An 18,331-nucleotide genomic window follows, 5' to 3' on the forward strand; every position below is an offset into this window, starting at 1 on the left:
ATGAAAGGTTCAGATGCAAATTATCTTCACTGAATACATTCTGAAAAACAAAAGGGGGGAACATGTTCTTGTCATTCCCCCAACCCTGTAGGGCAGACAGGTGGACTGTATCCAGTGTCTCACTTTTTATCAGTGGTGACCTCCACAGTTGCTCTTCTAATCAATTGTAGGGGCTTCAAAGCGCTGACTAGCCAGAGTCACCCTTCTCAGAAAGCGTGTGCTCGTGCGTCTGGGTAGATGCGTGTGCTTGTGTGTGCCACTATCAACTATCTCACAAGAAAGTGTGTCGTCAGGTATTTGCAGCTAGATGAGCCTGCAGAACAGGTTTTGAAGGTTCTGGGTTTTGTTTCCTCTGTCATTCTTTGCGCTCTGTAGGGTTTTCCTGTTCGCTGCCATATTCTGCTGCGCTGCTGCTGCTGTGTGAACAAATAACCAGTCTTTCCGGTTCTTGCTTGTCTGAAAGGTCTGTCTCTCACTGTCTCTCTCACTGTTTTCTTCAGACAACTCACTATAGAAAATATTGAACTGACTGACTTTGGTGTAATTTCCAGTATAATTGGTATGAACACACGAAATACTAATAAAATGCAAAATAAATATTAGGAGTTTAGGATTTTGACACATTTTGTGAAATCAAGTGAAATGATACTTAGTGGCTTGATTGAATAAAATTTTGTTTCAAGTGAGAAAACCTAACTGGTAAAGTTCAGAAATCATCTGAATGTATATCATGTTAGCCTAAATATCTGACAAACTTATGTCTCTCAACTTTTTCCTGTTTGTCAGTATTTGAGAAATGTCAAGGTAAAAGGAAACAGCCCTCTTTAAATGACCTGTGCTGAACTATGGGGTGTTGGACTGATCAGATTGCCTTGTGTTTACTGATAAACAGTCATAAACACAAAGAGCATCACTGTTGATGAGTTTGGAGCGTGTTTTATGAAGAAGTGGAGAAAGAGAGAGCCTCACTTGATTGTGGCTGAGTAGAAGCAGGTGGTCCCCCACGACCCCTCCCCCAGTCACCTAGAAACACATGCATGCATACACGCACACACACACACACACACACACACACACCCCCATTTCGGCAGTATTAATCCCTAGCGTCAGCATGGTGAGTGGATGGTGGGGGTCTGTCTGGTGCCAGGCGGTGGCCAGCACTGTCCTGACTCCTTCACTGCAGGACTAGACTGATAATCAAGTGTGCGTGTGTGTGTGTGTGTGTGTGTGTGTGTTCCTGAGACCCATGAAGGCTTATTAGAGCGATGACGGCATTTTTCAAAACACACACACATCCACACTTGCAGCCGCTGTGTCTTGTCATCCGTTAATCTTGTTAAATAGTTTCAGCTCGGTCAGGGGTTTGCCCTGAGTAAAGTATTTGATTGCTGGGCTAAAAACATTAGACCATCTTGTTGCAGTGCTTATCGGGTTTATGCTGTGATTCAGTGACATTGAGGTTATGGCCAAGGCTGTTTGAGGTGAGGCCCTGAGCATTAAAAGGGCCTTTGTTCTCCATAATCCATCATTGGATATTAGAGCTTTAGTCTGGCAAACAGCAGCTACCAATCAATGAAATACATGTTATTGTTAGAGGTGTTGTTGTGCTGCTGTTCACAAACTTGGTATAATTTTATCCAAAGAGGGCAACCTAATTGGAAAATAGTTTTTTGAAGGAATATAAAGTCCAAGAGTGTAATTAAAATGTATTTAATGTGTGAAATATATACAATAATTTAGTTTTACAGTTGAACTTTTGAACTTATCTTCTGCTGTATGCACGCTGTCTGTGTGTGAGTAACATGTCGTCATCCAGTTATGATCATGGAGCATATGCTGTGTTGTCCCCTGTAATCCATAAGAGGCCCCTACCATTGGTGGGCAGCGGGGTTAGGAGTTAAGACCAGCAAGATTTCAAATAGACTGACAATATCACTCCAAAGACATCTTATCTCAGTCAGCTGGCAAGAAATGTTTGAGCTCACCAGTCCAAAAGTCTGCATGAGTCACACTGATTAACAGTGTATGCTTTTCTTTTTGATACAACCTGAGTGGCCTTTTTGGCTGGTTTTTTTTTTTTTAAAGGCACAACCTCTGATTCACCTCTCTCTGTCATCAAGATTTATTATTTAAAGATTTCAAACTCCAGGGTTGTTGATTTTCACAACAGTCCTTGTTTTATCATCATGAAAGAAGCTGTGACATGAAATTTTAAGTGCCGTCCGTCATGGGAAGTGTGTAGATGAAGTAGTGGATCAGTGTCCTGTAGGGTTTCGCTCCAGATCAGAGGATCAGCTAACAACAAGACCTATGTTATCTGTACTTTTCAGCTAGAGATGTATGGGAAAAGTCAGCAAAACTGATCTTTGACCTTGTGGGCTTTTTCTTTCCCACCAGGACTGTTGATAAAGCCATGTTGTTCCAGACAGCTAATGTGGTTGCCACTCCTCACTGAATGTGATACCCTCTTGTTTAGAGGCTGAAACATAAATTTTAGAATTAATTCTCATCTTGTTTCTCTTAGACTAAGGTGGTTTGAGCTTTTTTTATGTAATCTTCTCCTTGAAGTTCTTCTCTGCTCTAAATATTCCTCTCTACTCCACGCTCTGCTGCCACATCACAGTCCATTACACCAAATTAAACAAATAAACCACTTTAAATGTAACTTTATGGTACAGGCAACCACACTTTTGTATTTGGAGTGTAAACTTGTGGTCATGGATGTTGATTTTGTACAAAATGGGTAGGGAAGAAATCTCTGAGGTCGGCTATTCTTTCAAGGAAGCTGCAGCCTTTTATTTAATCAGTTTAGATAATAGTCTGCAAATATTGGCCAGTACTGATTACATGCCAATGACATTATGCATCCCTAAAAATCTGTATGATTGCAAAAATCATATTGTTAATGTCAGATTTTGATTTGAGGAATATACAGGACTCATTTTGTCACTCAGCCAGTGCAATGAGCAGTGTAATGTCATTTTCTTATTTAGGTCTGGGAAAAGTCATCAAGCCCCAGGCAGATCTTTGTCTTTACTTGTCTTACAGTTAGCAACAGATATATTCTTGAATATTAGTCATCTCAGAATCTCAGGGCGGTTCTCACACACAGACTGAACTGAATGAACAGGCTTTCCGCAAACAGAGAAACCAAACCTTTAAATGATATGGCCGTATGAGAAAACGTTTCCCAGCATTAGATCTCTAACCGCTTTGGAAGATTTTGAATGGTTTCTTTTCACATACTGCTGTGCCGCTGTGTATCACTGAAGCACCTGCTCCTCCTTTCCATGAACTTGAACTGGAGACAGTACTTCTTTTGGTGGAGTAGGCCCCTCAGTTAATAGCTTTAGGTCCTCCTCCTGCACATATGCAAAACTGATGGTCTCTTGAAGTAATTAGATGGTGTACATCATAGAAATTTGACTAAATGAGAAATTCCACGGAAGCCAGAGATGAGTGTTTGTTTTATTTTCCACACAACGGGGATTAGTTTGTAGGCTCTCCCACCAGGAAATAAGCAAAGCTGTACATCCTTCTTAGCGACAGTGGATGCTACAAACTGCAGCTGTAATTAGGAATACCCAACAATGGTACACAGAAGTTGCTGTGACATTTTGCCAGGAAAAGGAATGTGACCTTTTGACATTTGACCCTAAAAAAAAATCAACAGGAAGGTATGTCACTGAACAAACTCCCTTATGTCCATCTTTCAGGTTACACGGTGTCACAGATGGCAGTGCAATTCTGAACAATAGGAAAAAGGAAGTTGACCAAAATGTGTGAATCATCCGTTGAATGATTTCAGTTAAGGTTCAAAACAACACCTTTACTGCCCCTTAGGTACAGGCAGCATAAATAAATAACTAAATCAGTGTCTTGTATTAGGTGCAAGCCAATGCAAGTCATGTTATACTGAGTGTCTGAGAGCTTAATATCAATTTATCAAGTTGCTTCATGTTCCAACCGAGCACACGTGCACACAGATACATTCCCATGTGATCATTTCAACAAAGCCACCTCCTGCTCTCCAAAACTTGGCTCCATATGAGGCCCCCCCATCACCCCAACGCCTAACTCTTGTTGCTGTGGCGACTGTGCAGTCTGCTGTGAACTTTAGAGCACACAGCAACGATTGTATCCGACCTCCGAGAGCCCGCAATGTATTTATTTATTTTTTCTTACTTTGCCCAGCTGTTCGTGCAGCCAAGAGACTGCAGACCGCTTAGGCTTAGTATCATGTTAAAACTGGTTGTGCTACAGTTGTCCAACCAAGTGGCAGATTTCCAGGAGAGAGAAAATGGAAAACATATTCTCGAGATTAGTTGATGGGTTTTCTATAAATATATATCATTGAAAACATAAGCAAAGCTGGATGGATCTCTGTTAAATCATAATTCTGAGAGATTTCAGCCTGTCAGAGGAAGAGCCCACTCAGGTGACGGCAGATTAGGAAACATGAGACAGACCCGTCACAGAACTGGACCTGACCCTTAGCACAGCTCACAGTAAATGTTCAAGTAGCCAAAAGTGAGTTCATGAACCATATAAACTCAAAAAGGAATAAATCCACCCCACAAAAATATCATTAGATATTAAAGGTGTGAAAGAGTCACTGTCAGATTTTTTTTTTTTTTTTCCAACCGAAAAAAAAAAAAAAAAAAAGAACGAACAAACAAAAAGCCCAAAAATATAGCCTTTGCTGTGTGAGGGGGGCAAGAATCCAGCTCCGGGTTTTAATGTCTACCAATGGGCTCGTCCTCCTGTGTGTGTGTGTGTGTGTGTGTGTGTGTGATCACAGTGGGTCCCCATCCTTTCTCATGGTAATTAGAGCTCTGGTATGGACTTTCTGCAGCAGGACATGCTCTCCTCTACCAAGCTCAGGAGCTGGACTTCAGATTGATAATGGACTGACTTAGAATGGGTGCTGTTGTTTGAACCACAATGTGTGTGTGTGAGTGTTGGAGGGGGTATGTGTTTATTTTGGAAGTGGTTTGAAGAAAGTTACGAGCAGCAGGTGGGTGATGCCTCATCATCGTCTCCTTTCTCTGTCTCTGTGTGAAGCAGTGGAGAAACTGGTGGAAATGTTTTGGTGAATTTTAGGGGTGCTATTTCTGAGTGTGTTTGTTTTTCCAGCTGAGATTTAATGAGTGAGTGATAAGGAAAGCTTTAAAATTAAACTTGAAAATATTAACATGCCATTCTTTGTATTTACTTTACCTCAGTGATTCCCAGGAATTTATCTCAGTCTCAGTAATAAGGCCGACTATTTGTTTGATGCCCACAACCTTTTGATGGCGTGTGCTAATATATCAGCTCAGACTGTGATGGTAGTCGTCATACTGGGTGTCTCAAGATGGTAAAAAGAGATTATGTCCTACTTGCATAATGTTATATTGCAGTACACTCCCTGTTGTGACAGAGTCGGATATCAGCTTGTTCAGTGACAAACATGACTCATAGGGGATGAGAATAAGTTACTAATTGTTCCTGGTCCATGAAGCAGGTCTTACTGAGTAAATCTAAGACTTCCTTATTCAGGAAAATTAATTGGTGCAAAAAATGCCCTGCCAGGTTTTACTCTGCAAAGATTCCCTGATCTTCTCGTTTAGCTGTTTTTGGAAACAGGCCGTAGCTCCACTCAACAGGATTGATTCCACCTGTTGAAGCTGATGATATTAGGTTGTCCCTTTTAGGAGGGGACATAGAGGTTGTGTCTTGTGTCTTACCATTCTGAGTCAGACAATGTGTGGATGAAGTAAAGAAGTGCTGTTTTTTACCATCTGAGCCTTAACAGCATGTTTCTCCTGCTGAAAATGTTGCTGCAGTTATCTGAATCACAGGTAATTTAATTGTACATGCTGGGGACTGTTTTTTGCTCCACAGACGGCTTTAACAGCACAATAATGCAGTAGGACTTTCAAAAGTGGTAAAGTAAAATCAGAATTAAATGCTTTGTCCTGTTTTCATCGTTCAATCACCCCTGTACACTATTATTTTCCTAACTATGTGTAACCAGGTCAGCCTTTGACTATAATTCATTTATCAACCCTTGTGCTGCCAGATCTCTGTACAGACGCCCATCACCCCCCTGCAGAGTTATGCCCTCCATCACATAAAGACTTGATTATACAATCACTTCTTAGAGTCCTTTTAATAATTAAATGCTCTCCCCCACCCCCTTTGTATAGTTACTTGGCACACAACCTCCTGTACTCCCCACCATATTGGGAATATTTAATGCAAACTGGTGAGCAAGCAACAAGTATTAAAAAACTGCCCACAGTTGTACAGTTATGAAGGGACAGCTATGTGATTCTAATCTTTGGAGATAAATTGGCTGACCTCACCATGATGAGGTTTTTGACAGCAGGCTGTTGTTTGCCCTCTGATTAGCGTTGGCTCGCATGCATCCATTCACAGGTGTGTGTGAATCACTGATGCCAAATCAGGGTGTTGGCTGAATGACACCTGACTTTATCAGCTCCTGTGATTTAGTGTTTGAAAGATGAAACTAAAAAAAAAAAACTAAAAAAAAAACTCACCAGCTTTTTTTTTTTTTTTTATTATTTCATTGTAAATGGATGAAAGTAACTGTACTTTACCCCTTTAAAGTTGTTTAGTGTGTTAAGTGTGTGTGTGTGTATACAGACGTGCAAACAAGCTGCACTGTTTGTACTTTCTTGTATTTTCTTTATAAGTTAGCAGAACAAAGACAAGTGGAATTTCACAGAAGTGGGTCAAAATGTGTTCATGCTGTTTCACATGTTGGTTGTGGTGGAAATGGCCCCATATGTAACCATGAGAAGTGGAGCATGTGATGCGGTTGTGTGTGTGTTTAACGGATCAAATGTGGGAATGAGCCGATTGATCCCAATTAAACTGCAGGTCTTTTCAGTCTCTGTTTGTATTGTGTTGCTCTTTTGACTTTTCCAACCCGTGAGTGAACTTTCTCACCCGAGGGGAAATGCTGGCAGGAGTGCAGGCGATGAGAAAAGCTCCTTTGGGTTGTGCTTCGGCCAAGTCACGTGACGAGAGGGAGAGAACGAAAGGGAGGGATGCAGTCAGGGTGGGAGGCGGACAAAAGGCAGGTGGCCAAGGATCAGACAATCCTGTGGTCATAAAGACAGAAACGAAACTTTGAAAATTTTCTTTGAGTCTCTCTCAGCTTTCCCTGTAGAGAGCAATATTTTATTATTTTATATGATCATTATCACTCTCATGGAGGGGACTACTGCTTTGGTGGTTTTTTTTTTTTTTGTTTGTTTGTTTTGTTTTTTTACAGCAAAGCTCTAAGGTCGTAGCAGTCTTCCATCTGTGTGTGTTTGCACATTCCTCCACGGGTTAACAGGAGGGTAAGGAGAGTTAACGTCATTAGCCTCTGACAGCATCTGTTCAGTGATGATGCCGTGCTCATTCGTAGACACAAGAAGCTGAATCCTCCCCTCTGAGACACTAAAGCTCCCTGCACTGACATACACAACCTCGCACAACAGCTGGGATTCACATGTGGTGTCAGCTACTGCCCATTACACAGACTAACCCAAGATCTTTGTGTTTTTATAATAGTCAGCAGTGGTGGAAGGAAGCTAAGTACAATACTTTGTTGCATCTTCAGACATCTGCAACACAACACTTAAAAAAAAAAAAAATGTTATACTTCCTCCTTCCTCTACGAGTTTGCAGAGCAAATAACAGGATTTTAACACAGCCAACACTGATGTTACAGAGCAGATATACAATGTCCACACACACTGGTGTTGTCTCTCCGTCATCACTTCCCAGCCCTGTTATCTCTCTCTCTCAACTCGGTCCCCTCTCTGGCTGCCTCGTCTTTAATGTCTGCCTGCGGTCCCTGAGAGCCTGTATGTCTGTAGTTGCTGTCACAGGCCATTGTGCCACACACAAAGGGCCCGAGTCCACTTCGGTTTTGGGTCCATTCATGAAAAGCAGTGGTGCGTGAACCAGGCTCTCCCTCCAGTCCCAGGGACCAGTGATAGCAGAGACATTGATCAAAAGCGAGTCAGACAAGACGAAGAGTAATGGGCGGACTGGGTGGGTGGGCGGTTAGTGAAGGAGGACATGGGCTGGGAAATGTTTCTCTTGGCCTTTTTCTACAAGCGTTGCATGAAAATTAATGGGCAAAAATGAATATGTTCATGAGAGGACTTCATATCTTTTTTTATTTTATTCAAAATATATAAATTCATTTGATCTGAAAATGATGTTTAGTGAGAAAGAGCCTTAAGATTAGGAACTATTTTTGTTTAAGCCTAATCTGTTGTTTGTTTTTTTTTTTTCCTAGAGATGACACTCCTGTCATCCCAACCCAAACCCTTGGATTCAACGCCGACCTCAGACTCACCCCCCACTGCCGGCACAGGCACTGAGGACCCAGAGCTAAGGATGCTGGAGAAGAGGTCAAAGGTCATCGAGGAGCTGCTGCAGACGGAGAAGGACTACATCAAAGACCTTCAGATGTGCGTCAAGGAAATCATCGAGCCACTGCAGAAGAAGCAGGTAAAACGTGAACACTGCTTATGACTCTTACCAGCTGAGGACAAACTCTTTTAATCATCATATTTTCTAACTTGAGTTGAAGATTGTTACATAGAAAACGCACAAGACTGTGGCACTTTGTTTTAATTCCTCCTATCTGCCCCTCCTGAAGGTGAAAAATGTGGACTTTGATGGACTTTTCGGTAACATCAGCTCTGTGATTGACCTGTCGCAGCGCCTACTCAACACGCTGCAGGAAACAGACTCCACTGGTAAGGAGCCAGTTTTTAAAAGTAGCACATTGTCTGAAGTTATTGATTTACCAACAACCCAATCAGATAGCTTCTGTCTTCCCGCTGTGCTCAATTCACGTTTCAACCATAAACTGAAACAAACTTTTATATCACACAAGATTCAGATTTCCTTCCTTGTAAAAACAACTTTTTTGTGAGTGTGTGGTTATTTTTGTCTATTAATAAAACAGCATTTCCTGCTTAAATGGACACTTGGCCTTATGTTTTTACATCTTCTCCAGGAAAAGTATTTGTGGATTTCAAACCAGAACTGGAGGAAGTGTACAAGATCTACTGTCAGAATCACGACGATGCCATCTCTTTGCTGGAGAGCTACGAGAAAGACGAAAACATCCAGCGGCATGTGTTGGAGTGTCTGGAAAGGCTGAGGTGAGGAATCTGAAAAGATTCACTCTCTAGTTTTGGTTTTAGTTTACACCTGTGTGTTAAATGAAACTCTTTGCATGGGAGTGAAAAACGTGTGTGTGTGTGGGCATGAAAAGAAAACAAGAGTGGCCAGTAATAATAAAAAGTTAGACATTAACTGTGAGACACTCACGATCAAATATTTTCAAAGGGAAATGAAGCGTTAACTGAAGTCCTTTCAAAATATAACTGAACTATGACTTGGTTTACGATAATGAGTTTCCCATGTGGATTTTCTCTCCTACCGGTTTATGGTTTGATAAAGTCACGCTAAAATGCAACTTCAAGGCCGCAAGCTTTCATTGTAGAGATTCACGTATTCGAGTTAATTTATGATGGTTTTCAAAGCAGACTTTGAGCTTATATGTTTGGGTGAGAAACATACGCTTGGCAAATCTTAAAGCAGAAGAAATCAATTTTTAGTCTGAAACATATTTGCACTTCAAGTCAACCAACAGTATCATGATTTCACCAGCTTGCTCAGCTCCATCGTAGTGTATCTCTCAGTAATGCAGAGCAGTTAAAGAATGTGCCCTACCTGGTATCACCTGTCGGGTTTCACCATTAGTGACTCAGACTTAGAACATGGTCACCAATCTGTGTTTGAAGATAAACACAGATTTGTAAGACCGGAAGCTTTACAGAAAAAAAAAAAAGGTGTGGTGTTGCCTCTCAGAACAAATCTGTGTAAGGAAAAGAAAAAGACAATGCAAAGTTCAAAGTGTGCACATGGTCAATCCCTCGTTGTTTTTGTTTGCATCTTGAGACGCTGCTTTCTCGACATAATGTAAATTTAAGCTGGCGGCCTCATATTTGGCTCCATGTTCAGCTCTCCAAAGGTCATGTGTGCTGCCAACATGTTTTACTACTCTGGGCTTTTGTCCGGGTTTAAAGAGAATTCACGACACAAAACCGTAACAACCAAGAGCACTGTTTTTTGTTGTGAGAATTTTATTGACTTTGTGAAGTCTTAGTGGAATTCTGTGGGCAGATTATGGAAACATGTCCTGTGAAATTGAAGGTTACATGAAAGTTGTCATCAGGTCCTGGGCTTATGAATTTTGTTTTTGTTATCTTTCTATCCCTTTCCTTTTTTAAAATCCTCAACAGGGCCATATATCGAGAGTGGTAAGTTTCCCTGACGAGTGCCATCATGATTTCCAGCATGTGCATCGTCGTGACTGCATGCTTTTTGCTCACTAACCGCCCTGTGTGTGTGTGTGTGTGTGTGTGTGTGTGTGTGTGTGTGTGTGCGCTTGTTTGCCCTGTGTGATGGCTAAAAATCTGAGTGTGGAAGACTTTGCGCTGGATTTTATTTGGCCATTCCTCTCTTGGATTGAGATGGACTCATATCCATCGTGTTTGTGTTTGCATGTGTGTGCTGTGTACTACTGTCCTGGAAAAAAAAAAAATTCTGGGAAACACATTTAATGTCATCTTTAGGATCGAAACAGCATAAGCAATTTACAGCCACAATCATTTCTTAATATTGTTGCAAATATAAGATTGTAAAGGCTGATAAGTTTATAATACAATAAAATAGCTTTTCCTTGGCACAAATCAAACACCAGTTTAGTGTCCAATAAAGAAAGTTGTTTTGCAATAATGAGGAATAATAACTCAATACAAATATTAACAACAACCAAACTAAGGATTTGAGTTATTTGGGCTTAAACTGAGTGAGCTGTTTGTCCTCTTGATGACATTATGACTAAGCAAATGATTATTGTTTAACACATGGTGCCTTCCCTGTTCTTCCATGTCTCGAACAAACTGTATTTGTCTTTGTCAGAATATATGACAATGCAGTGTATCATTGGTTCATTTAGTCCACATGATACAGAGATGTGATACATGAACATGGAAAGAAACATTTGACATTAAGTGGGACTGTGACTGTGATGTTGACGGGGTCTACGGCTGTCTCCAATTCCTGTTTTCGTTCTTTCAGGGGTAAAACAAATTACATCAATCTTGGCTCTTTCCTCATCAAGCCGGTGCAGCGGGTGATGCGTTATCCGCTGCTGCTGATGGAGCTTCTCGGAGCCACACCGAAGAGCCACCACGACCACCTTCAGCTGACTGAGGCTCTGCAGGCCGTCAAGGAGATCAACGTAAACATCAACGAATACAAGCGCAGGAAGGATCTTGGTAATAAAAACAAAACAAACTCTCTCACTACCAGTGCGAAATCAGACATCGTGGCGCGGATGGAGTCCTCGAAGTGGCAGTGTCAGGTTTCCTGTGTTTCCCACCACATGTTTCCCTCTGCTGTCCACAGTGATGAAGTACAGGAAAGGGGACGAGGACACCTTCATCGACAAGATCTCTAAGCTGAGCATGCACTCCATTATCAAAAAGTCCAACCGTGTCAGCAGCCACCTCAAACACCTCACAGGAATTTCACCACAGGTAAAATTCACCACAGGCTGCTTTGAGCTCCAATTTTAACTCAAGTTAACATCCACATGTTGGCTCAAACCCCTGTCTCTGTCCTCCTTTCGTTTTCCTCAGGTTAAAGATGAAGCATTTGATGAAGCTGAGAAGAAGTTCAGGCTGCAGGAGAGACTCATTAAGTCTTTCATCAGAGACATTTCCTTGTACCTGCAGCACATTAGGGTAGGAGCCCAATACTGTAAACGCATAACTCAGTTTTTATACATTCATCTGAAAGTAGATATAATTACTAAAAAAAAAAAAAGCTGCTCTTATTTAAATAATAAGTTTTAATCTACCTTATAAGTATAATAACCATGTTAACAGGAACCTGTGGGGAACACTGAAAATCTAAGCATCACTAGAAATATGAGCTCTAATAACTTAATTTATTTTGATCTGGCTCAGTGCTGTCAGAATTGTATGATTTTTATTGGGAAAACTACATGAAGATTAAAGTCTTAAACATTTATGAAAATGCAAATAATTGGTATTCAACAAATACATGCATATTCCAGTGAATGCTCAATAACATTATATTTGGATTGTAATTGTGAAAACGCATCTCTTCAGGAATCAGCATCTGTGAAGGTCTTGGCCGCCATCAGCTTCTGTGACATCTACACAGAGCGCAGTGTGCTCGACCCCGAGCGCTTCCAGAGAGCTCACCGCTGCATCAGCGACAAACAGTTCACGCAATTTGTAAGTCTTTGTCAGTTTAACATGGCTGTAAATTTGTATCCGGAATGACCATTGATCACATCCAATTATCTGTCCGCCCCATTCCCCGAGTAGAAGGAGCGAACAGAGGCCTTGGTCATCAACCCCCTCACCCAGCTGCTGCTCATGTTCGCCGGCCCGCACAAACTTATCCAAAAGCGCTTTGACAAGCTTCTCGACTACGACAACTGCAAGGAGCGAGCCGACCGCCTCAAGGACCGCCGTGTCCAGGAGGAGCTGCAGGTGGCACGCAACAACTATGAGGCGCTCAACGCCCAGCTCCTGGACGAGCTGCCCAAGTTCCACACTGCCGCGGAGGATCTGTTCACAGGCTGCGTGAGGGCCTTTGCTCAGGCTCAGAAGGACTTCATGAAGACGACACTGGGAGAACTGAAACCGCTCCTACAGGTTGTGAGTGTGTCTTTGTTTAAAGGGGACTTTTCTCACAACAGTATACGTGCACCTTTTGCCACGTTCTGCATTTAATGCCCTTTTGTTTACCGCATTCTCCAGTTTTCTAACAAGGTCGGCATGGAGGGAAACCTCGTTGCACAGTTCCAAGAAGAGTACGGTCGAGTTCTCCAGCTCCTGCAGAACTTCAGCTTCTGTCCGGAGAACCTGCCTCCAGCCACCAATACTAAAAAGCCCCTTGAGAAGAAGACTCTGGAGAAGCAGACCTCTAAAAAGCAACTGCAGGGACCTGTGAGTGATCCCATTTCTGCCACATCGTAATAACAGCTGTAACTGGAATTAATTGTAATACCTTTCTTTGTGGTTTTCAGCCAAATTACGTCATGCAGACAGAGGAGCACCGAACTGGACTTCTGGCACGCTTTGCCCCAGAGCAGCTTTTCCAGGCTGAGAGGAACTTTAATGCTGCCCAGGATCTGGATGTTTCTATACTAGAGGGAGACCTTGTTGGTGTAATCAAGCAGCAAGACCCAATGGGAAGCCACAACCGCTGGTTAATAGATAATGGAGGTAAGGTATTTATACTTAAAATATAAAACATGCTTAAGCACCTATTTTATGCCTGAACGTCTGGCAGTGGGGATGCACAATGGTGCAGCAATAACATCTATTTGCCTGTGTTGTTTTTGCAGTCACCAAGGGTTTTGTGTACAGCTCCTTCCTCAAACCTTACAACCCACGCCGAAGCCAGTCAGACGTGTCAATTGAGAGCCAATCATCCAACGAGTCAGGCTATGGCGGCTCCTCCCCCGTTTTCTCCCGCCAGAACAGCAACAGCACGCTCACCTTTAACCAGGAAACGGCCACAGTCAGCTTTTCCACATCGCAGCAGAGTCAATCGTCGCCGTCTGCCTCGTCTCGCAGGAGTCACCGAAAAGATGCGCCCAACCCCGACTCTGGCAGTCTAAGCAACTCCATAAACTCCTCACCCCAAAATCGAAAGGATTTTTCGGACCAAATGCACCGGACGAGTCATAGAGACACAGAGCCTTCCTACCAACACTCAGGCAATCACAGGGACTCATATGACACAAGCTACACAAGTTCCAGCAGCCACAAGGAGACATCGGACCTCTCAGAGACAGACTCTACTTCTTCGCACAGAAATAATCACTCACAGCGGTATGCACACACAGACAAATTCTATAGTTCACACCAGTGGAAAAATGGAGATAACGGGGCCCCAAAGAAGTCCTCTTACTCCAGAGATGAGTACATTGAGCCGGAGCTGGAACCAGAGCATGACAGTGAATTGGATGGTCATCAGGTAAGACCTTCTTTTACTGCTGAGATTTATTGTGTGTTTAAAATCTGTTAAATTAACAAGAATTATGGAGTGGCTTGAAAACAGCAAGACAGCACAACAAATGCGCAAGTAATAAAAATGGAGAAGATGGCTCATTTTAGCTCAAACACTTGAGAATAAATGTACTTTTCGCCAAGATTCCAAAGACAGGGCACATTGGAGCAACATGGGGAGGCTAATACATCGTCTGTCATCCAAGGTTAGAGTAAGGGACAGTCAGCGTGCCGATCACAAGGGCTTTAAATAGCTCTGTCAGTTAGGGAGGGCTAATCCATTTAGGCCTATACAAACAAACATTAGGACCCTGAAATCAGGATCCAGTAAAGAGAAGCCAGGATCAAGGTCCAGTGCACGGGGATTCACAGTGATCACGCCAGGAAAAAACACAAATAATATCAATGAATAAGAGGATATGTTTTATTTTGGTGATGGTATGAAGGTCAAGGAAGCTGGGATAGGCAGGCAGACAAAGCCAACAACATGCATGTGAATATAGCTGCACCTTTAGTTGTTAAAGGGGAAGACCGTTAGTCGGTAGAGCTCAAAATCAGGGTTGCTGTTGGTGCTACGGTTGTCCTTTATGTTGATGCCATCAAGCAGGGGAAAAAAACATGTTTGATGCTGTTTAAAATGAGAAAGCAATAACAACAATTGTTTTTTAATTTTTATTTTTATTTTTTTTTTTTTCAGATTTACTACGCCCTCTACTCCTTCAACGCCCGCTGCGCCAATGAGCTGAGCATCTCGGCCAATCAGCGGCTGCGGATACTGGAGTTTCAGGACATGAACGGCAACAGCGAATGGTGGTTGGGCGAGGCGAGAGGCAAACGAGGCTATGTGCCTTCTAACTATATTCGCAAATCAGAATACACATGAGCAAGTTTCATCACACGGATGATAACCCGAGACTGCACTTCAACCCGAGGAAGCCTCACTCTGCGAGCAGACCGGCGAAGACACAAGTGAAACGTGTTTGCGTGGTGGCGTAATGTCATGCAGTTTCATAGTGAGAGACTGATTTGCTGCTCACTCTGCTCCTGAAATCATTATATTCCCATATTTATAGACTTTTTACTTTTTTTTTTTTCTTTTTTTTTTTTTTTTACTGTACCCTGCCTTTTTTTTTTTTTGGGTTTAAAAATGGAAAACCTGTGAATTTCACCAGATTTTTACAATTTACTCTGGAGATGGAGACAATGATTTGTACGTTCCAAGAGCACCATCTTTAGCACATTGGGAGATAGCAATAGAAATGTGAAGGTTTTTGGGATCAGACTGCTTTCTGTAAACACACCAAGTGGTATACACGGACTGGCCTGATGATTGTAATAATTACTCTTTTCTTTGTGTGTTTCATCACATCACCAGAACAATGCATGGACATTAGATGCATTCAACAATCAAAGTCTGAGGCACTTACATTGGTTATCCATAGGTTGCAAGTTTGAAGAGTTTGTGGAGACATCAGCAAGGATGTGGAGTGTTCTATGAAATTAGCATGAACTGGTTGAATTAAGGACAAAGCTGAATGACATGAAATATGGTTTACAAGTACTCCTCTGGAACCTTTTCAATACATTTTTTTACTTGGTTGACTGTGTGAACAGGTGATGACCCATTTGACCTGTAAGAGGTTAACAAACAGGGAGAGAGACTGTGGTCTTATCTAATCTATGATTCCTCCACATGCTCCCCATGTACATTATATATCTATTTATCTATATATGTATATCTCTATATAGATATAGATATATATATAGTGTTGTACAGTGAAAATATGCTATTGCACCGACTGTAAAGTGATCACTGTTGGAATTAAAGACAGCTCAGCTGACAAATACTGCATGTCTGAGATGAGTTTTTGTGTGATTTCTTTAAGATGAAGGATCAATGTTGTCTCACTTTGATTTAGTCATAGTGCTTTATACCATTCATAGTGTGTTTTTGATCTGTCCAGGGTTTACCTGTCTCTGGCCTATTTTCTGCTTGGATTGATGACGAGAGAGCAATGACAGGGCACAGAAGAAGTAAAGTAGGCTGCTGTGAGGTGAGTTAAATACTCAATACAGAACAATAAGAATAGCGTGCCAGGAGTGTCTAACGCTCATCCACAAGACTCAGAAACGTTGATTATGGTGAAACAAATGTTTTTATTGAAGTATGTCAATATTCTTCATTGCCAAGGGTGCTAGAGAGTGACAGCATTGTGCATTTACGTTATATAAGAATAATTTTAAGGCTTCTGTTGCTTTTTCAAATAAATAACTGAAGATCAGCATTTTAAACACAATATTCAGAGATATTAAACATTTATAAAGTCAAAACCCCAAAAATGCTGACATTAAACTTGCCTGCATGCTACAATATTGCTGCAGTAAAGCTGCAATACATTATGTGGGATTTAAATTAAATTCAACTTTGCTGACCTCAAGTGGTAGTATCAAACACAACTCCCTGTGAGTAGGAAAAATGCACACACGGTGTTATCAGGAGCGGTGATGTGTGGACTAGCTGAAGTTGTTTAATGAAATGTGGTACCATGTGATTTCTTATTTTGTTTTTTTGTTTTTTCAGAGTGCAGCCATAGAAGCTGTGTCCTCACAGCTACTTCTCCATACGAACCAGCCAACTGCCGCAAAGGTCTGCTTTTTGAAATCATTTCATTATTATTTTGTTGCAGTGAAGTTCTCAGGAGGACACACGGATTCTCTTTCCTGTTCCCACAGCTTCTCCCTGCAGGTCCAATCCCTGTCAAAATGAAGGCTCCTGCTTGAAGGGCCCCAAACATTCCCCCTTCCAAGTCTTCATGCCCTGAAGGATACAGCCGGAAATACTGTGAAGTTGTCCCTTCAAAGAATATGCAGGCCATGATACACAGTTACTGCAGGTGAGGAGCCATCTTTTGCAAATACGGCAATATATCTGCTTTTGATGTAACCTTGTGTGTGTCTATATGAGGTGTGTGTTGTATAAAACTGGTTGGATTCTGAACTTCTGTTTTGTGGCTGCAGCACCAGTCAGCTGCTGGATGCTCGGGTGCTTCTCATCTCTCAGGGGAAATGTAAAGCTCCACATGTCTGTGCAGGCGTTGACTCCCGGCAGGAATGTGTGTGTGTCCAAAACGTTTGGTTTATTAGCAGGATTAGTCCTGTAGTCTGCGGGCGTAACGGGACACACTGTGTAGTTGGAGTTGTGTCTGTAGAAACGTTTTCAAACCTGCAGTCTACGGCAGCGTCCGCAGATTTGTCAACTGGATTTCTTATCATTTACCCACATCACTTCGTATTTGAGAAAAAAGAAAAATGATATCGTCCCTCTATAACCAGAATGTCAAACTGCTCCCCTCCTCCATGCATATATTACTGCTGTGACTGAGTGATCTGAGTATGGTACAATGACTTTACTCTTTCATTACTCATTAAAGATCAGTGTAAAATGGTCTTCAGAGCGAAATACTTAATCCAATTTATTTATCATCAATTCATTCATTTTCCTGAATCTTTCCAGAAATTCCACTATAATCATTAATAAAAGTCTACAAGACAGATAGACAGGAAGGTGAGAAAAACAACAACAAAATAATTGTGCATTGAATCCTTAAATGCTCTCTCCCAGTTTGAGTTTTGGTCAGGAATTTATTGACTGTGGCTATCACAATTTTTTTTTTTTTTTTTTCCCCCCCTCAACCAAAGGTCATGAAGTCAGTTTACCCCGTGAGCTCTGTCAGTTACAACAAAGTTTCTTACAGCCCAACTACTCAAATCTCTCTTTCTGAAGGAATAAGGGAACAGATTGATAATGTAATCTTGGGATGAAATTCTAAACATCATGCCACCGATCATGTAGCCACTACCCAAATCCAATACAGTGTCCAGCATGTTATATTTTCAAATAACCAATAAAGAAAGCTCACTTTAGTGTCTCCTGATCCAATATCTAAAAAATGATGGAATTCAAAACGAGTGCAGTCAATCCTGCTGAGCTAGCGTGCCAATAGAGAGTTTAAAGTCTGAATGGGCAGAAATGATATAAAGGTGGATAGGACAAGGTTAAATACATTGAACTATTGTACTGAACAAGAAACCAATGACCTTAAATGGCCACCCACAAAATCAATGCACCTGGCTAACGATTGACAATTTTGAGGGATCATTGGGGTATCAAGGAGGTTTGCGGTATT

At 41.7% G+C, this 18,331-nt stretch overlaps 1 protein-coding gene across 4 annotated transcripts in view; it reads left to right on the forward strand.

Annotated features, from left to right (window-relative positions):
• dnmbp (dynamin binding protein) overlaps positions 1–15,985 on the forward strand; it is a 38,797-nt gene extending 22,812 nt beyond the window's left edge. For 3 of the 4 annotated variants that reach the window (XM_029527614.1, XM_029527615.1, XM_029527617.1), the window contains 13 exons: positions 8,306–8,520; positions 8,672–8,771; positions 9,035–9,182; positions 10,329–10,346; positions 11,170–11,369; positions 11,500–11,630; positions 11,733–11,837; positions 12,228–12,356; positions 12,450–12,785; positions 12,888–13,076; positions 13,157–13,355; positions 13,478–14,112; positions 14,842–15,985. In XM_029527614.1, coding sequence (XP_029383474.1) covers positions 8,306–8,520; positions 8,672–8,771; positions 9,035–9,182; positions 10,329–10,346; positions 11,170–11,369; positions 11,500–11,630; positions 11,733–11,837; positions 12,228–12,356; positions 12,450–12,785; positions 12,888–13,076; positions 13,157–13,355; positions 13,478–14,112; positions 14,842–15,027 — 2,591 coding nt within the window. In that variant the 3' untranslated portion in view covers positions 15,028–15,985. The remainder of the gene's footprint in view (positions 1–8,305; positions 8,521–8,671; positions 8,772–9,034; positions 9,183–10,328; positions 10,347–11,169; positions 11,370–11,499; positions 11,631–11,732; positions 11,838–12,227; positions 12,357–12,449; positions 12,786–12,887; positions 13,077–13,156; positions 13,356–13,477; positions 14,113–14,841) is intronic. The other variant, XM_029527616.1, reaches the window with a different exon arrangement.
• The last annotated feature ends 2,346 nt before the right edge of the window (positions 15,986–18,331 follow it).

Source organism: Echeneis naucrates, chromosome 19 (assembly GCF_900963305.1).
Source record: "Echeneis naucrates chromosome 19, fEcheNa1.1, whole genome shotgun sequence".
NCBI lineage: Eukaryota > Metazoa > Chordata > Actinopteri > Carangiformes > Echeneidae > Echeneis > Echeneis naucrates.